The 20,707-nt window shown below is 41.7% G+C and overlaps 1 protein-coding gene across 1 annotated transcript in view; it reads left to right on the top strand.

Moving 5' to 3' along the window:
* wu:fj29h11 (protein NO VEIN) overlaps positions 1–20,707 on the top strand; it is a 44,040-nt gene extending 23,333 nt beyond the window's left edge. The window contains exons 28-47 of the mRNA XM_038735417.1: positions 146–358; positions 3,412–3,593; positions 3,777–3,960; positions 6,848–6,990; positions 8,105–8,286; positions 10,777–11,036; positions 11,114–11,351; positions 11,447–11,627; positions 12,237–12,363; positions 12,553–12,639; positions 13,272–13,457; positions 13,594–13,877; positions 14,103–14,248; positions 15,777–15,861; positions 16,843–16,957; positions 17,906–18,037; positions 18,117–18,332; positions 19,415–19,556; positions 19,692–19,848; positions 19,931–20,707. Coding sequence (XP_038591345.1) covers positions 146–358; positions 3,412–3,593; positions 3,777–3,960; positions 6,848–6,990; positions 8,105–8,286; positions 10,777–11,036; positions 11,114–11,351; positions 11,447–11,627; positions 12,237–12,363; positions 12,553–12,639; positions 13,272–13,457; positions 13,594–13,877; positions 14,103–14,248; positions 15,777–15,861; positions 16,843–16,957; positions 17,906–18,037; positions 18,117–18,332; positions 19,415–19,556; positions 19,692–19,848; positions 19,931–20,344 — 3,674 coding nt within the window. The 3' untranslated portion in view covers positions 20,345–20,707. The remainder of the gene's footprint in view (positions 1–145; positions 359–3,411; positions 3,594–3,776; positions 3,961–6,847; positions 6,991–8,104; positions 8,287–10,776; positions 11,037–11,113; positions 11,352–11,446; positions 11,628–12,236; positions 12,364–12,552; positions 12,640–13,271; positions 13,458–13,593; positions 13,878–14,102; positions 14,249–15,776; positions 15,862–16,842; positions 16,958–17,905; positions 18,038–18,116; positions 18,333–19,414; positions 19,557–19,691; positions 19,849–19,930) is intronic.

Genomic DNA, 20,707 nt, shown 5'->3' with positions numbered 1-20,707 from the left:
CAGCACGGGCAATTCAGGGTTCAGTATCTTGCCCAAGGACACTTCGATAAGCAGCCTGCCCAGAAATTCATGAAATGAAAGCTTGACTAATTTCTATGGGATGTAAAATTCAATATATTTTTGACACGAACACACTGTCTCCTAGACGGCGGCCTGCATCAGCTGGCCAGGCTGCTGGTTTGCAACTTCCGAGCTCTGGAGCATGGCTACGGAGAGGCAGACTCCATCCTGCAAACCCTAAGGGATCTACCCATAATCCCCCTGGCTGACGGACGTGTGGTGGCGCTAAGCGGGGAGGGAGTGTTCTTTCCAATGGATGAAACCAAAAACAAGAAAAAGAAAGCTCAAGCCCAGACAGGTAATTTCACTTCAGCATGTACTTTATTTATATTATATGCATTATAGACACAATATATGTACATATATGTATTCTATAGTTATTTATATTATATACATATATACATATATATTTATATATTTTATATAACACTATTCTTATTTATTCCAAGTATTAAATGTCAGAATATTTTATTATAGTTAGTAGTAGGTAGTGGTAATCCAAGATACTACCACTACGGTAGTATCTTGGATATCATGAATCTGAACACTGTTTTGTTCCCAGTTCTTCTTTAAATGGTCTACCTCAAGAATGGTGAGGGTGTGAGTATACTGGTATACATTTTGTGTATGTGTAAGTACACATTTACTGTAAAACTACAGGGTATTATAATTTAGGGTTTATTTTCTAATGTTTTTCTGAGATCTCAGTAAACTGCGACATCACTAAAAATAGGTCCAGTATACAGAATACGGGGCATGTAGGGTTAAAAAAGAATTTGAAAAGAGACAGCTGTGTGTGTGTGTGTGTGTGTGTGTGTATTTTTGTCATTTTGGCAGAACATTAGTACCTTCCACCTGCAAAGAATGTGTGGATGTGTATGTGCCTCCTTATTGCAGTCCTAAATCAACAATGACAACAATTAAACACAGAGGAAGGAGCGCAGCCAGAATATAGGGCAGTACAGTTTCACAGGTTCACTGTTTCCAAAAATGCAATAAACCAATGAAGAAAAACCAGAATAGATAAATATGTGTCACCTTTGCGATGGTGAGAGGTGCACATGTAACACTTTCCATCTGTGCTCATAAAGCTCAACAGTGAAATACTCGCAGAACTGAAAATTATGGTGTGAATTCATGAGATTAATAAAAATAGCACATTGAATTATTTGGTACATTTAGACCCAGATACTGAGATAAACTGACATGGTAATTCAGGCTCTGAAACAGATAAAAAAGTTTATTTTCTGATGTCTGAGAAGTTATAGAAACAAAGCCTGTGTTGTTTGTGAAAGACTCTGAACCCTGTAAAGGACCTGCGTCAACAGCAGCTGTGTCTGCTCTCTTAGAACTCAGCACATTCACAGACATTGAGGCCAGCGAAGTAGGTGTATGACACGACTTCACCCCTCTCTAAGAATAAGCAGACGTAAAGCCACTCGCATCAGAGCATCCACACAGAAAAGCGGAGGCACGCCACCCGTGTTGTGCGTCATCACATTCAAAAATGGCACCCAAAGCAGAGGTTTAGAATGACGAGCATGAATAATTGATGTTCACACTCTGATGTAAGCATCCTGCCACTGCAGTTTGCTGGATTTAATAATCATGTAGTCTTAGGGGTTTGGTGTCTTTATAAACAACTCAGAGTTCTTATAGTCTTAAAATTGATCCTGCTTTACCTTTTTGAGTGTTGTGCCTCTACGCCCCTTGTAATCTCGCTTCAGTGCTACACATGAGCAGTGTGAATGCCAGAAATCAGTATAAAACATGAGGTCATATAAGTAATCTGGCATTACATCACTATGTTACTTTAATTAGCTTACCATAAAAGGTCAGTGGTGAGTCAGTGATCAGTGTGAGGGCTGCAGCTGACTTGTTTCTGACAAAACTTGTCTTGAATCATTTAGTGCACAACATGTCAGAAAATAGGGAAAAATTGTCGCACCGTACCAGAGGGTATGATCTTCATGCTGCTTGTTTTTCTGACCAACAGTCGCACCGCCCATAGATACTATAACCTGAAACTGAGAAAAGACACAAATCCTCACATTAACTGTATCTATAATAATCAAAATTGTTGACAAACAAGCTGCTGTTGATAAATCATGACCTAATCGTGTCAGTACTGAACAAAATCAACGTGTTTGATTGGATCTTTACAACAAGAAACCTCAGGCTAGTTTTTCCATTTAGATTTCTCCTTGAGATGGATTTCTGTAAAAAAGATTTCAGACAGCTAAAGTGTGACAGCAGAGCAGTGGGATGAATGGGCAGATCAGTAGATGTAGGACTTTGTCCTCATCTTAAGAATATACATATCAAACATCTAAACAAATTAAAAGTCTACTAAAACTACCAAACTGTGGGCATGGAGTAAGAAAGGCTTTTACAAGGCAGGGAGGATGTAACAAAAAAGATAGTTATTTGTTGTATTATGGGAAATTTAGGATTCAGTGTTTTTTTGGAGCTTGACCCATACTAGGACTAAAAGTCAGGATATCTTGGCTTGTGCTGTGTTAATTTGGTCCATTTTTTTCCTGGTGCGTCTCTTGTGAGCCCTCTAACTTTATGGAAGTACATCCCGGGAGCTATGCAAGATCAAGAACAGTAAAGATTCCCAAATTCTCTGTTAGGGCAGCACGTAAATTTCAGCCCTTAATATTAAAAAAAATGACAGTGAAGCCTTGAGCAAACCTTGTGCAGCGCAAAACCTCAGGCTCTGCTTAAATGTGAAGTCAAGTGGACAGAGATGTGTGTGATAGCTTCAGAGAGACAGCTGAGTTAAACACAGTGTTCTTCTGAAATATTGAGCAGTACAGAGATCAGTGGGGAAACGTTCCTTCAGATGCCAGTCTCAGAAAGCGGAAAAGTAGGTCACTGGAGGTTTTCGGATACCCATATTTAGGTAAATTTAGCTTAAAATTCTCAATTCTCATTAAGAAATGCAAGAAATTCAGACTCAACACAAACTATATTTCCCAAATAAAAAGGAGACTAGGACTGTTATGACTAAAAATATCTTCCACAAAACGCCAGTCTTCTGCTTCTCTTAACATCTATTGCTAGATAATCCCTTAAAGGGATGTACCGTGTGAAATGAACTGGAAAAATTGAAACAGTATTTGGCATGAAAACTCAATATTGTAACTGAAATGTTCTCCCCTAAAAGTTCTTGACCTTAAATTTGGATGATATAACCTACCATTCAATCCTATTTAGAACAGTAACCCATATGGCATTTGTTAAGTCCAGGTTTAATGTTTGATGTCGCTGGGAGGGTTGCTTCATTTCCATATAGGCTGTGGTGGTGTTAATCCAGCTTTCCTCTCATTCATTGTCTTTTCATAGGACCTCTGTCTGCATTGTACAAGGATGTAAATGTAGTTCACCCTTCTCTGCTGACCTGTGTGGAGCCTCTGGAAAGTCAGCAGGTTCGGGAGCTGCTGAAAAGACTCGGAGTTCACGAACTGGAGCCTCAAGAGCTACTGGAGCAACACATCTACCCGTCAATACAGAACAACAAATGGAAGGTACCATGCTGTTTATCCTGGCACAGAAGTGTGCCAAAAATCATTTTATGCTAATTTACATAGCAAGTTTATGCTTAAAAAAGTATTGCTCGTTATATTTGGCTTAAATGTCTCTCTTTCTTTCTCTTATCGCCCTCTTTTTCCTTCTGCGACCCTATCGTTCTCCACTGATTCCACCACCAGTCGAAGCCTGAGGCTGTGGTGGTGAGTTACTTGGTTTTCATCAAGCGGCATTCTTCCTCCAGTCAAGAGTACTCAGATTATGCAGTACCCGTCCTCACCAGCAGGGGTCTGCTGTGCCCAGCCAATGAAAGGGTGCACTTTTCTGAAGAGTACGGGAACATCAACCTGCCAAAGAAACTGCCCGGTACGGAGACACTCACAGTTCTTAATACTGACACACGCACACGCGCTGTGTCTGTAAAAAGGTTCATGCAATTGAACATGAATCTTCTCCATCTAGCTATGTTGGCTAAACTACTATCACCAAGATTTGTTTTTTAGTGTCCCTAGCTGCCTCTCTTTTCTTCAAACCTGTATTTGCTTTTGTGCGTATATGGATTTGTATGTGTGTGTGTGTGTGTGTATTTTCTTTTGTGAGGAAAGCAGTTTGTGATTGGGTGAGGGTTTGCCTCTATAGTTAGGGTTAAAGACAGCATGAAAACACTGGGAGTATTGAACAGTGGTGTGTGTGTGTGTGTGTGTGTTATGTAAGTTGTAGTGAAGTATGGATCAGAACACTTGGCCTGCAAATCAGAGGGGGGCTGATTTCACAAACTGACGTTCTCTTTCCTGTGTTTCTGCTCTTCTGCCCATTTGAACACATCAGTTGGAACCTTTTTAAACTAATAATAAATATTTTACATCACCTTGGGTTCATTGCCACTTTACCGCTTTAATAGTATAATTAGTAGGGCTGGGCATATTAACGCATTAATTAATTAACGCCGACAATTTTTTTATCGCACGTTAACGCAGTTTTTATTATTATTATTTTGAAAGTCCATTGCTCACTGAATACACATACAGTCAAACCATGGGTCACAGCATGCAAATCAGCCACCCAAACAAGCAGCGGATGGAGGCTTCGGCAGACTACGCTGGATGCAGCGTGTGGGAGAAGTAGATAAACAAAAGCAAGACAAGCAATCAAATGCCCTAGCTAAGTGGATAGTTACACACTGTATGCTGATTAGTATTGGGGAAGATTTCAGTCTTAGGAACGTTCTTAAAATCAAAACGTAGTCGCTTCGTCCCGGGCGGGTTTGCTCTTTGCTTCGGTGATCAGACAGGGAGACAGCGCTCCGTGAGTAAACAGCGGGCGCTCTATTGAGAGTAACCATGGTAACCGCTTCTGTGCGCTACACAACTGTAGCCTATTTAACTTAAGTTAAAATTATAGGCTACATAACGTTACCTGCCTTTTTGCGTTGATGCTCTGCCGTGTGAATTCCCTCCTGTTGATTCTGGAAACTCACAAACAGCGAGGATCAGTCTCTCTTCCAATGATTTGTGCTGCGTGTCGTGTACAAAATGTTCTAGACAAGTCAACTCTGGCAGCGGGCGTGAGGCGAGCACGACCGCGGCAGTTTCATGGGAAAGCGCTTGTCGCTACGCCTTGTGCTCGACCACTTCCCCTCACTCTAACAGGGACACGTGCTACTGAACATAGACTGTTTATGCTGCTCCCTGATGAAATTCAGAGAATCCTGCTGGAAAAAAGCACCTTATGTGTTCAAAGTGTTTGCAAACCACATGTTATTGCACTTTTGTCTGTATTAAAAGTGTGCAATACAGTTCTTTAGAATTCATTCTTCAATTGTGGCATTACTATGCGATTAGTCTCGATTAAAGATTTTAATCATTGCCCAGCACTAATAATTAGCAAGTAGAGACACCCTGAAAATATCTTTGTTCACATTTGATGTTGAGTATGTGCCAATAACTATTCTAATTCAATACTTAAGCTAGAGTGCGGGCCTTTTACATATAAATAAACATCCATTACATACAAGCACTTGCTAACCGAGTTCACACAATGCCGATTAAGCTTAGCACCACCAGGTAAATCACTCTGTACTCGTACCTGAGTTTTTAAATCTGGTGTCTGTGGTGATGTTCCTATGCTGGTGAACCAGTAGTGAACCAATCCTTGCCAACCAGCAATGATTGGTTTGAATGAAGAGGGGAGCCAACGTAGCAACAGCAACAACTGAGTATAAGCCCGTGTCATTTAAGCATGCACTGTTAAATAACATTTAAAATAATAAGTCTCATTTTGTAAAGTTAAATATGTTAGTACTCACTTTAAAGTTGCTGCCTTCATCATACTTAGACATGGTTACTTTCATTTCCCATCAAACTAACAGCAGCCATTTTAGGTGTTTGCTGATAATGTTGTTTATTACATGCTGTGTATAACCGCTGATCAACGGTAACAAAGCTGCTACTAGTCAGTTAAGGACTGCTAGTTACTGGCTAATGATAATTTTCATTATTGTTTAGTTTTCTATACAGTCAACAAAAACAGTTAAATAGCCTTCATAGTCTCCAAGAGCCAAAAGTGACAACTCCAGATGTCAATCCAACAATCCAAATCCCAACTCTATTCAGTTTATGATCACAAAAGACTAAGAAAAACAGAGTAATTATTTTTGCTGTTTTTGCTTTAAATGATCAAATTGATTATAAAAATAGATGCTATCAGTAAGATAGAATACACCCTGATCAGTGCTAATTCCAGTCTTTTAGATAGCCTTGGGAGATCCCTTCCATAAACAGATGAGGCCATGGGGCCAGCCTATCACACATCACTGGTATTATTATTAAATATTTCCCATAAAGCTAGCCGATTCCCACCTCCAAGAAGATGATTGCTTTTTTTGCCTCATTTTGTATTCTATTAGGCTTTACTGAGGAAGATGTTTTGCTAGTGATTTTTCCCCCTCGAGTTTTGGCTCTTTTTACCATCCAGCATTGCCAGAAACTCTGAAAGCTGTGGCCATAAAGTATTACTTCCATAGTGCAGCAGACTCCCTGTGAGATTTGACTAATTACACTAATGTTTCACCTGGTTTCAGAGATAACTGATATCAAAAGGTAAACATGGCCTTTCTATTTGTGATTTTCTCTTCTCTTTTACCTGTTTGCTGTTCCACTGGACGTCAGATTAAAGTGTCTTTTACAGTATTTCTTTGTTGTTCTTCCACCCGTAAACAAATATCCTGCTGCCTGTCTACCTTTTTCTCCACCAGGCTGTGATTGGGTCTTGCTGAGTCCATGCTACGTGCAGACAGACAGCGATGTGGAAGGATGGAGAGAGCTGTTCAGCAGATTGGGAGTCAGAGACGGTCTCATCATCCGCAAAGAGAGACAAACGCTCACTGCTAAAGAACTGGTGAGGAGGACATCCCTGAACTGTTTAGGAACCATTTAGGAATCACTCTCCACTCATGCTGCAAAAATGCAATTATATTGGCACAAAAGACCACGGCCCTGACAGCGCCTCCTGTGAGCCCAGACGATACAGGGCCATGGATATGTTGTGTAAGCACAAAATATTTACTGGTTGCATGGACACCAGAGGCAGAACAGAAACTTCCTGAAACACGCTGCATTACAAACTAGCTGTGACTCAACATGATGAATAAGGTAGTGATTAAAGGATGAAAATATTAACCATTATGAGTCACTCTAGGACTAGAGAGATCAATAGCTGCTTTGAGGATGAGCAGAAAAAGCAGGTGTCTAATGGGATGCGTCACAGACAGCTGAGGCTGCGCAGGTCAGACATTCCTGATGCCTGTTTTAGCCTGGACTACAGCGAGCAGGGAGAGTATGTGGATTTGTTATAATGCCATCGGTCATTGTGTGACTGTGCTGCCATCATGTAATACGGGAAAGATGGTACTGCCTAAAAATACTGTACATATCAGGTACTTGGGAATGAACTGTCATCAGTCACTTTGTCATTAAATCTTTTAAAAGGTGGGCTGAGTGATTCTAGTCCAACACATGTCTTTTTGCCAATTAGCTCCATTAGCTGTCCGTTCTGTGCGTGCGCTGAAAGACAATCTAGTGTTTCCAGCCATGATTTGTGTGTAAGCTTATATTAAATAACTTGCCCACAGACATTCAGCTTGCTTTTCTAGTTCACTAAGATGTGCTGTTGTTGTGGCCAGCTAGTAGTTATTACTGACAAGTCCAGCAAGAAGGCCCGGCACCTGTCCTGCATCCTTTTAGCACTTTTCACTTACGCCAACGAGTAAAAGCCACTTGTCCAGTCCCTTGCTCGGTCACTCTCTCTTTCTCTTCAGAGATTCTGCCTTGACATCCATACGGAGAATACAGAGCTAGCTTCTTCCAAAGAACTTACACTGTACATTATATACTTTTTGATTCTTCGTATAGCTTTCTTGCCAAAGAGTCATGTTGGTGCTGTAAAGCATTACACCACAGTGATAAATGCCCTGCCCAGGTTTGTTTAATCCTTACTGTTTTCGTTCCTCCAGGCCTCTAGTCCCTGGTCAGTGGAAAGTGCAACTTGGCATCAAAATCCAGGGGAAGGCTTTGTGCTTGATGACTACCCCTGTGAAGAGTTTCATGCCCTGGCCACAGCCCAGCTTCCTGACTCCCTCCTCCTGCAGCAGAGGATGGCCTTGCTGGAACTCCTAGCGACCAACTGGGATACTGGGTAACACTCACACACGTGGACACACACTTGCTTATATGTTTCTCCTCAGATGTCATGTTCATTCGAGTGACAATTGTCCCGTTTGAGAAGCAGTCGCAGCTCCACTCACTGGGTGTCTCTTATAATGGCTAGGTTTTGGCTTTAGGGTTAGTCAAGGTCAGGTAGTAATTCCCATCATTTCTGCCGTTAGCTATTAAGCGATTACTGAGGTAAAGTGGGGACATTATTTGACACTTTAATGTTATTTTCTCCCTGAGAGAAAAGCGGTGACACATCAGCCTGTTGTGTGGGTTTGAGGTCGCCAGAGAGATCAGTCGGGGGATTAATTCATCTGGATTTAGTTGCTCTTAGCTCTGCCCCATCTCATCAGCTACTGTTCTAGATGTGTGTGAGTAGAGGACAGCAGTTCGGGTGAGGAGGTTACCCAAGCTCACAAACTCAGACTACGAGGGGGGAGGGTTGAATCACAGTAGGTCATGAGAACCTGTTATATCGCAGTTGAGTGAATAATTTTTGCATCATTTATTATTTATTCTTTACATGACTGACGACCACTTCCCAAAGCATGGGTAGATCATTCAAATCAGTTTCAGCTGCCTTAACATCGAATGATGACATAAGAGACACAGAAAAATATCCATATTTTTCACGTGACAGATTGCATATCTCAAGCTGAATTTTTCATACTTTACTAAAAGGAATGGAAACTATTGGCTGAAATTTACTTATTAATTTACTTAGTATTGATAAACAACCAACATCACTGATGCACTAATTAAGGTATAATACAATAATAATATAATATTATTTGCAAGACTTGACACACGCTGTGCATGTCTGGAAAGCAATGTAGTTTTCTGCTGCTGAACTTCCAATATTATTGAAGTGAAGACACTTTTGAATCTGCATCTGTGTATTCATCCTGCAAGAGAAATATTGGTTAAATAAAGCATGATGTCATCAACAAAATAAAATGATCAGTGACAGGGCACACAGAAATGAAGAAACAGTCACATTCAGACCCAAGGGCAATTTAGACTCATCAATTAACCTATCCTGCATGTCTTTGGACGGTGGAAGGAAACCGCACAGAAAGGTCTGGGACAGCCACCCTTCTTGCTGTGAAGCGACAGTGTTAACCACAAAAGAAACAGCAATGTTTTGAGCAAATCACTATTATAGACTCTAATGTTGAGAACAAAATAAACAGCTATTTACTGCAAAAGAAAATAGAGTGGTATAGCAGCACTTTCACTTTAACAAAAAAGTTGCAAAATCTTTAAATGATTAAAGTGATTGCATTTATAAACCACCCATAGTTAAACCATCAGCTGGCTAATGGTTACTTTTAATCATGAACCCATGTTTGCATAATTTAGTTAACTCCATGTGTGGGCTCTAGGCTGCTAGCATACATACCTGACATAGATGGGGAAACGAGAGATGAACTACAAGCTAGGGAGTCCTAAACTGCATTATTCTGCCTGTATATGATGCACTTTCGATAAATGTTTGAACAGATTGCTCGCATTTTCACGAGCTGGGTCTGTAGCGTGTGAGAGAGAAGAAGAGTGATTTCTCTTCTGGATAGGGAATGCATCATGGATGATTGTCTTAATCTTATTACAAATTAGACATGGTTGGTGAGGGGAAAAAAATGCAAGATAATGTTTATGTAGCGATAATAAATAGGAAATGTATTTTCTTACTTTCTCCAGTAGCAAAAGCAGAACCGTTAATGTCGGAGCTTATCGACACTACTGTCTTTCATAATTTAGCCCCAGGGCCCGTTTAATACCGGGTTTCGTTACCCATCTCTATCTCTGGGTGTCAGATAATACAGTGCTGCAGAATTTGCACCTTTTCCCCCAGATGTAAAACTTAGACACAAAACATGGAAATAATCTGCATACAAAAACATTGTTAGTTACTATGAACTTTGAGTGACCTTGCTTTGTAACAAAAACAATATATAGATTCTTAATGTTTATACCTGCTCTTACTTACAGGGTAATACATTAGACTAAAGGGAGGTAAACTCTGAAATGCATTGCTTGTCTATTACAGCACAAATGGAAATGGAAATGACTTCTTAACTACCATAACTCTGTAGGCGCGTGTGGAGCACAACTGTCATCTATTACAATGGTCAAAATGACACAAGTAGATTTTTCTTTAGTGCGTAGATTAAAATTTCTCGGCGCATTTAACACATTAAGCACGTGCAGTGCTGCTGAGTGCTGTAGATTCTGCTGAGGAATTGGGTCACACAGTTCTGCCACTTTGCTGAGCTGCCACTGAAGAGGCTGTCATCCATGCACTGTAATCATAGGGTCTCTGAAGTTATATGATATTAAATGTATCTTGTCAAAGAAACATTGCCATTGTGTACTGACATCTATCTTTTACTTCCACTGTGGACAGGGATTTTAAAGTTTGTATTAATCTGTTTCGTATATTTTTTATAATCACTGTATCCCATTCTTCCAGACACCGCTACTGTCAGTACCTCACGGCTCATGTGATTGACAGCGATGGGCGAGAAATCAGAAGCACCAAGTCCTCCTTCTACCTCTTCCTGTGCCGTCTTGAATGGGTGCCAGCGTATCGCCCGCTGGAAGGAGAACAGCGAGAGAGAAAGTACCTCTGTCCAAACTCAGTCTACCTGACCTCGCCTGAGATCACCAGCCTGCTGGGGACTCATGTGTTTTATGTGGAAATTGACCCCAGCGAGTTTAGCAGAGCTCTAGGTAAACCTGAGTAAGCTATAGTGTAGATCTCTTTTCCCCATAGCTGTAGTCTGTCATTGACTTTCCCCCTCTTTTAGGAATGAGACAAAGTATCTCAGTGGATGCTCTGATTAACTACCTGAAGAAGTGGTGTGTCAGAGCAGAAGCAGATAACCAGGAGCAGAGACTACCTGAGGATGAGTTGGAGGGGGCGAATTTCACTACCACAGTTCAGCACATCCACAACGTCTACACCTATCTGCATAATAACTGTCCCCAGAGCAGCCTGAAGGAGCTGTTCCAGCATACCCCTGCTGTATTCATAGAGTACAACAGGTACACCATTAGCTGTAGCAGAACACTTTTTTCTAAATTAAGTCACCTGAGGCCACAAATCAAACTTTGAGTCATGGTTCTGCCTCCTCCCGCAGGCGAAATGACTGGTGTTCGGGGCGTTTCTACCACCTGAAGGAGGTGTGCTGGAGTGATCCGACGTGGATGTTCCAACGCTACAAACAGCTGACTCACGGGCCAGACAGCCCTGTCCAGGAGCCCAAAGTCCTGGCTCCCTTCTACAACCCGCTGGAAGGCATGAAAGTCTTCTTCACAAGAGTACGCTCTTCTGTTACAGTTTTCCAGAAAAGATCCTATGTCTCAGTTTCTTTCTGTGACAAATCGTTTCTCTGCATGTATAAATGTTTCTTGAGTTTTGGTTTTAAAGTTAGTTAGTTATTTATGTGCTTCTTGGCCTTGGATGTAACACTCAGGTACTACTGTTGGTAGTAAACGTCTTATGTAAGCGTTAACAGCTTACATTTGATAGACAAATTGTTTAACTTTTTTTAGTTGTTGAACAAAAAAAAACTTCCCCTCCACTGAGTCTCTCACTTACTAGGACCCCATGCACAACAACATGCGGAGATATCAAAAGCTTGACAGGCCTGCTGTGTCTAATCACAGCTACAAGCATCTATTTGACAGTCGCTGTTCAGGAGAGGCGTTTAATGGTGGTCACTTACATCTGTAAATGTAACGAGTCTGTCACCTTTCATTTATATTCAGATATCAAGGCAATGATGGGGATGCAGGTTTGGGGATTTTACTATAAAGGCATTTTGCTGTGTCTATTGTTTTAATAACAACCTACTGTTTGTAGTCGATTCTAAGTCCACCATTACTAATGTACACTGCATGTTTCTGTGTTATATATGTTATGTATAGCTGCTGAATGTGGATTCCAGTCCCAATATGAATCAGTACGTTGGATTGTTGGAGCTGATCTGTTCATCGTCTCCCATACCAACTGCTGAAGTGCTACAGGATGTGTCGGTGCTCTATGCCAGACTTGGTAAGGACAATCAGATGTGGTGATGTGTTTTGTATCATAGATTTTCTCGCGTTCAGTTGCTCACACATTTCCTTACTCTTTATGTCCCATCTGTCAGCCGCTCATTATCTCTCTGCTCAACAACTGTTATGTTTCCCCCTCGACTCGCTTGACTGTAGATAAAATGTAATAACTTTCTATCCTAAACAGCTCAAAAGTGTACAATTCCAGTATCTGGTGACCAGGAAACCATCCCTCAGCCCAAACTCAATCACAGTTACTGTTCCACCTTGAAGGGTGAGTAATGTATACACATTCATGTTGCAAACCCATTACCTCTTCGATCTGTGTGTATGTTAGGCTTCCTATTTGCCTGACTACTTACTGCAAAGCATTTGCAGCAAACAAGCATCATCTACCATCTGTTATTGCGGCACGTTTTAAAAGCAGCTGGGGAGGAGTTTGTTGCTACAGTCTAGAATTACTTTACACTGCAGACTGAAATGTGTCTGTTATCTAACTGTACTGTCTGCAGTGTGAGTGTTTGGAGGTGTGGCAGCAGCAGAGTGAAATACAATACTAATGCAATCAGACTTTAGGAAACATCGTCTGAAGGTGTGTGAGTTCTCACAGATAGGATTCCTCAACTTTAGTTCTTTTAGTGATTTCCAGTGGATGTCCAGCCTTGAATGGTGGGGGGGGGGGGGTACAGCTGAAAAGATACAGCCGAAAAATAAACTACAGCGCTAAATTACCTCAAACATATCTTACATATAACACAACCAAAACTATTTAATTTGCAGCCAAGGAAGCTAAACCACGACCATAGTTCACAGTGATTCAGCGAAGTTAGAGATTTTGTGTAACTTTTTCATTTGATGAAAATAAATGTCACCTGACTCTGGCTGTGTTTTTTGCCTTGTCTCCAGGTATGGTGTCTGATAAGAGGGTCTTCCCCACCAAGGAAAACACCTGGGTGAGTCTGGCACGAAAACCCATGATTGCTGACAACAAAGAGCTGGAAAAGGTCTTTAAACCCCACAAGGCGATCTGTCTGCTCAACCTGCCGCCAGCAGAGAAGAAGAATGCTCCCAGGAGCAAGACTGGGAACTCTGGTATGCTGCTGCTTCATTTTTTTCTACATTTAGTTGTCAGTGTTAGATTAGTACATTACTTTTGACCGTACTCAATAGGAACTGTGCCCCAAACTCCACAAATATATCTGACTATTGTTGTATAACGTCCTGCCAGGTCAGACAGTGCCGAGAGAACGAGCTAACACCGCACCTACCTTCAAAGAGGAGGACCGATCTTTGTTTCTGGAGATCTGCGGGATCCGTCAGCTGTCCAAGTGCGTCAAGACTGAGCCTCAGACTGAGAACTGGAGACCCTGTCCGCCCATGCAGGCCATGGTGCGCTCTGTGATACCCTACATCCAGAGGTTCCTCTACCACCACGACGAGCTGGCTGAAGTCTACTCTGAGCTGATTGACAACAACATTGGAGAGAAAATCAAGCGACTTTGCTTTGGACAGGTCAGAAGATCAGGCCTAGTTGGTTTAGAGCAGTCTGAGGCCTTCTTGAGGGAGAATCCACTCTTCATCATTACCATAGAACACACACTAAAGTGTAAACAGGATACAGCAATAATTAAATACACAGTTTTGGCCTCATGTGTCTGACAGTGAGGAGTAAAGCACAAACATAATGTCATCTGCAGCCTACTGTATATACATTTGAAGTTGTCTGATTGTTTACAGGTGGGTAAGCTGTACATTCGCTACCAGCTGGATGTTGCTGACAGTAACGAAGTGGTGGAGGTGCAGGACGTTATCTGCTTGCTGAAGGACGAGAAGGAGCTTTGCATCCAGAAGGATCATCTCTCAGCCAAGCTGGACATCTGCAGGTTTGTGTGCACTCATGCCGCACATGCCTTTTTACCCACATTGCTTTTATACAGTCACACCTGAGAGCTCCATTGGAGCAGTTGGGTGTTAGAAGTAGCAGTGTGTATAGTATTTTAATTTCCTACTGTTGCAATACATTTATTGTGAATTGTCCCCATAAATAAGTGCACATACCTTTGAATATTTCTAAATGCATATTTGCATAATACATCAGATTCATTGATGTTAATTCAATTTGTAATATTTTCCTTTTGAAAATGAAATTGTATTCACCAACACATGATTACACACTCTTTCTGATGACAAAATGTGCTTAAATTGTAAAACACAGAATAAAAAAAAATTAAAACGGAAAACGTATTCGTAACATGCCCCCCTGTGACACTAGTAGTTTCACCGACCGCCCTGAAAAAAATCCTAGGGGCAACACTGGAAGTACTGATCAAAAGTATTTACTTTTTCAGTGGGATTCCAACAGGCAACTGTATGGACCCAAGTAATTTTCTGAACTCTACAGCAGCTTCAATTTTCTTCTTGTTGCAAGTTTATATAAAACTGTAATTAATTAGAAGAAAGGTGAATGAATTTCCATGATCAGCTCCATGGTTTATATTCCATATAAAGGAATAGAAAATAGGAGATTTTCACCACTTATGTTTCACCAAATCATCAGTTCCTACATTGGTTGTTGGGTATGGTTACATTTTTAGGACTAGAGTTAAAATATTACAAGTATTGAGAGTCATACATAGCAGCAATGACAACAACTATACACTAATACCAAGGCTTGGTGTCTTGGTACTTTTTTGTTAGAGACATAAGTGTGTCTGTAAAGTTCTCTGTACTGAAAGTTGGCATTGAATGTCTGGTCAGTCATAATCTTGTTTTCTATAATTAGATAGTTCCCACAGCACTGTCGACACAAGCTTATGACTTATAGGCTCTGCCATACTGAGTTGCTTCCTACTTCAAAAACTCACGTGGGAACGTCACCACAGACGCCAGATTTAAAACCTCTGGTACAATGCAAGTACGGGGAGATTTACCTGGCGTGATAGGCTTAATCAGAAAATTTGTTTGGCAAGGACTTGAATGTAATGGACGTTCATTTACAGTCTCGCACAGCAGCTTTAAATCAAAGTTTTGCCAATTTTAGCAAATTTTATTGAGGAAAATTCGAAAAACCATAGACAATATTTAATATTTGCACACTAGGAACTAAGTCTCATCGTGAGGTACCCTGATGGCACATTTTTAGAAGGGGGGTCGATACCAAGTTTTCCCCAGGTCTCATTGTACTAAAACTGATCATAAATGAATATCAACATTTTTAAATAAAACCCAGTCCTATGACTGATATGGGCCTGTCAGTAAGAAATAAAACATTATAAAGCATGAACAAAGGAATTGTGATAAAATGCATTTGATACTTAATCCTATATGTGTTATGTGTGCCTGTGCTTGAATCTGCATGCACACAAGCAATGCATTGTTAACCCTGTGTGTGTTTGTGTGCGTGTGTTTCAGGGAGCTGGTGAAACTGTTCTGCACAGAGAGCAGCCACAGGAAAGAGCTGATGGCTTTCGTGAGCGGCCTGATAACCTCACTCAGTGTAAGTGCAATATGATCCCTTCGAACATTGATCATTAATCCATATCCAGTAAAAAGGGTCTTTGCTCGCACACGGTCCTTTCACGCTGTCATCCTCTGTCTTTCCTATCACACACACACCGCCGCCACCACAGAGCTGATCATAGCTAGAACTAATAGGCTATTTCCCTAGAGGGAGTCACGCTTGCATTGCATGGCAACTTGCTCTGCAGAGCATTGCAGCAGCAGAGACTCTGTAACGTCAGAGAGTTGAAAGGTGAACAAGCCTCACATCAGGCCTCAACTTTGATCCTTCTCTGTTGAATATCCTATCTTGTGTTTGCAGCAGCGTTATTGAGACATTCGGCAGGACTGGGCTGCATTATATAATCGATATTGAAATCGGGATAAGACACAGCAGACTATTGTATGTATAGATTTGCCAAAGTAAATAAAATGGAACTTTTGACTGTTTGATTAAAGGTTTTAATGATGTGATTCTGGAGCATAACACCCATTTGATACACTGGAGCCAGACAGAAGCAGATATGAGAGGCTTAGGGGAAAATACGAACAGATCTGCTGCTCGACTTATTATATCCGCTTATTACTTTAACTCTTATATTATTCCAGGGAATTGATCAAACAGTCACTGGCAGCACATCTTAATTAGGTCATCAACAATTTAACGAGACGAGACGCCTCTGAAGCAACAAGGGTGGGAACGTCTGCCACTTCCTCTGTTGGCAAGAGAATCTGAAAGGAAAAAACCCAAATCTACTCAGCTTCAGGCATTCAGTCATTCTTTATGGAAATCCTGAATGGATCAGTGCTGCATGTTAATCCTCAGTTTCTGTACGCACTGCTGCGTTATAGACTGAATAATGGCATTCCTCTATTCTCTGGAAATAAATTCTTTAATACACAACTAATGTAAAATCCTACATCAAGAGTAGATCTCGACTCGGCTGCGTGTTGGCATTAATTGTGTTTTTGTCTGCAGGACGCAGCGTCTCTGAGGAGATTCTTGCTCAAGGAGGACATCAGAGAGCTGCCCGCTGAGGAGGAGCTGTGGGAGGTCCCAGAGCCTCCCAAACCAGATATTTACCTGGACAGAGGTACGGAGGGCGCTTACACAGATGTTGTTAAAGAACGTCACTTCTGACGTTAAAATCATCAGTAGGAACCGGTGGTCTTGGGGCTGAGTGGAACAGACTCGGGGAGGGAAGTCAAAAACTATTGAGAGATGGACTAAGACCTTGTTGGTTGCATTTGTTTTGAAAATAAGAAAAACATAGAATATCACCAGCTTTATCTTTTAAGCACTGGTTTAATTTTCAAAGTGAAATCGTCTTGTGGAAAAATGGAGAACTTAAATATCCATCAGTGTTCTTAGTTAACTATCAGGCGGCTGTTCTGGTGGAGTTGCAGCGTCCTCATTAAGATGTCTTTGCCGTTCTTAAAGTGTACAGAATGGAAATGTCTGCAGCGCGGCGTTAACGTGTGAGAGAATCACCGTTTGATGCAGAACATCAGCATGTAGCTCGCTGCTAACTGGAGCATGAGATGAATTCTAACGACACTGTGCTGCTTTTTCTCAGTCAGAGTTAGTGACATCTTACATCTGCAGTTTCTCCAACTCTCGCTGTGACTCTTGCCCCGTTTTCCATTATCATTTCCTAATATTCAAAGTCATACACACACACACACAAGCGCACACACAGATAGCTGGTGTGTTTCTCACATATGCTAATCTGGGTTTATTCACTGTTGTGTGTGGCAACATGAAAGAGCAGCTGTTGCCATGGCTCAAAGAACGAGAGGAGCAGATCCCTCACTGCAGCAAAGAGCACATGCACACTTGCTCTTTCTCTCTCACACACACACACACACACACACACACTCACATCTATAAGGATTAATATGATCAAAAGACTTCATCACAGATCTGTTTTTATGGCATGCCAGCACTGAAACTGGCTTATAAATGATCAGTGTTTTACAGCTTTTATCCAACCTTCCCTTCTTCTCTGTTGGTTTTAACTTTTGAAAATGTTGTGCTTCAGTGAATTCAAGGAGTTACTCCTCCATCAGCACCCCAGAGGAGCCATCTCGGCCTTCACAAGAGGATGGAGAACAGACGTTGATCTGCTGGCCTCCTCGAGCATCTATACAGAATACAGGAGCCAGTCACGCAGGTACACTGAGGAGGAGATTTTTAGCATGGTGATCACTTCACATTAGGACACTCCATTTCTCAATTCCCACAATTCCCAGCAGGTCATGCAGATGTCGGCGCGGTAGAAGCCGTCATGAAGATGTGGCCGCCTCCCGCTGGGCCTAAAGACAGAGACCCAGAGAAGGACCTCGCCCCCAGAGGAAGCAGCCATGTTGTCCCCAGCAGCAGACCTGCAGAGCAGCCCGGCCTTCAGAGAGTCCTCAGCCATCCAGCCAACCCTGCTGCTGTGACCTCCAGCACACCACAACCTGCAGGTTACACATTAAAGAAACTTCTGTTTCCCACTGCCGCTGTTCATACTGATTTAGAGTTAAATCCTATGATTATATTGACTTTAAAGTTGCACCAATCAATATTTTGTATTTGCAATGGATCAAATTACTATGGGAGGGGGTCCCTCTTACTGACTAACACACAGAGAATTACCACCCAGCTCTGCAGCTCTATGGAACCTTTTAGCCTCTATTAGCTCAGTGTTTTGGTTTGCTGGTCAACAAACTCAACAGGTTTGTTTCCAGCCACAGCAGACAGGTGCTTTTAGTGAAAAAGCAAGTTAGCAACTAGCTGATGGAGATAGTGGGACATTTAGTAGCAACAGAGCCATATATTTCTCTCAGGTGTTAGCGAAGAGTTAATATTGAACGTGTTGTAGTGTTATGTTGCTCTTGCTGAATGTGTAAAAAATGCAATAGTTTGCTAATATGCTAGCCGTAACAGCTTAATTAAGTGTTAAGTATGTCGATGTTTTTTTTTTTATATTGCCTGCAAGTGGCCAAAAAATGAATTAGTGCAGCTTTAACTCTCATGTTCAATTGTTTTAGCTACATACCTTTTACATATGAGAAAGTCATCCAGCAGATAATAAAGAAATAGCTAAGAGCTAACTAGCTAACTCGCCGCTAATGAAAGTACAGAGCTTCTAGTGTATGCATAGGAAACATTGGTGGTTAGTAGTAGGTTAAGATATGCTCTATGAAACGAGATAACCACCAGTCCCACACTATGTTGAACTTTCAGGAGTTTGGTGGATATTATTAGCTTAATTCTGTCTTTGGTGTGGCAGCATTTTAAAACGAGCTACAGCTACAGGTGAAAATTATTCACCTGTAGCTGTAGTAAATCATTCCACCAAAACAAGGCTTTTTTCTTTATCTGAGCATGTCGTATTCAATAGTTTTTCTGCTTATTTAATACTACATGTACAATTTGGATATTTGGACTGTGAGACAGAGAGGTGCTATAATCACACTAAAATTGTGCACGTAGTGACTTTATTCCTCATATTCAGAATATCCTTTGTTAAATCCTTCCATTTGGTCTCGTCTGTCGCTGACAGAACGCAGGCAGCAGAGTGAGACCACTGGGTCTGACAGAGCTGAGAACGTAGAGGAAAACCTCGCAGCTCCCAGACCAACACAGAGTCGACCATCTGCACAGCCTGCTGAGACAGCCAGAGACCAGCCTGCTCCAAACAGCCTGTAGGCTTCTTCTCCTCGTGCCCAAAAATCTAAAAAATTTATGTAGAAAACTAATGTTGATTTTTGAGGTTACTCAACACTAATTCCTTCTTTTTCTCCCTCTCTTAACTGATTCTCCCGTTGTCGGTCTATCAGCGTCGTCCCTGAGGCCGTGGTGCTTTCCAGTATGTTTCAGGGGGCTGCAGAGTCTCAGCGTCCTCCTCTGAACCTGGACTTCCCTCTCTGGAACAAAGACCAGCCTCCACAGGCCACACTAGAGGACATGGAGCTCACCTGCCAGAGACCCACCACTGTCAGTACATTCACCACATGTGCTGCTTTCTGAGCGGTTGAGTCAGGTGCAAGATTTTCTAAATTGTGCTATGCTTGCATAGGTGGTGTTATCAGACGACCTGATGGACGTGGCAGTGATTGGCGAGTGGGGGGAGCAGCTGGTCAACTCCTTCCTGTGCCACTGGAGAGACAGCAGCGACCCCGGACGACCCGCCCACGTCCTGTGGTGCAATCAGGGCGGAGAAAGCGGCCAGCCCTACGACTTCAAGCTCACTTTTGAAGCTGCAGGAGGGCCGGGGGTGGTGTATGTGGAAGTGAAGTCAACCATAAAGAAAGAGAAGTCGTTCATCCACCTCTCTGCCAACGAGCTGGACTTTGCACTGAAGGAGAAGGAGCGCTATCACATATTCAGAGTGTACAGCGCAGGAGACGCCCAGAACGTTCGCCTGTGTCGCATTCAGAACCTGGCGCAGCATCTCCACACCAAGGATCTGGCACTATATCTGTTTGTATAAATCCTTTGTAAGTTTGTGGAAATATTTGCACTCACACCCCATCTAAAAGCATTTTATAGGCTTTTTTAAGTTTAGCCTGCACTGATTTTAGTTATTTTAATTGTTAATTGTTATTAATTGTTCCTCGTGTATGTTTTATTTTCCATGTATTATTTTGCCAGCTAATGAAAAAAACTGCACATTCCTTTTTCATTTGTGTGTCCAAAATTTTTGTATTGCCAACAAACTGTGTGTTTTCTAGTATGTGTACAATTTCACTTTACAAAGTTATCAGTAGACATACTGAATGTTTTTAATGTTTCTTTATTCCCCTACCTCACCTTTACTCTCGGATTCCTTTGGAATTAAATTCTTTTTCTGTCA

The sequence above is a fragment of the Micropterus salmoides genome, unplaced genomic scaffold (genome assembly GCF_014851395.1).
Source record: "Micropterus salmoides isolate LMB-PRFRI ecotype aquatic unplaced genomic scaffold, ASM1485139v1 Ms_hic_scaffold_21, whole genome shotgun sequence".
NCBI classification, from domain to species: domain Eukaryota; kingdom Metazoa; phylum Chordata; class Actinopteri; order Centrarchiformes; family Centrarchidae; genus Micropterus; species Micropterus salmoides.
Note: the sequence above shows the minus strand (reverse complement) of the source record. Positions and strands in the feature narration are given on the sequence as shown.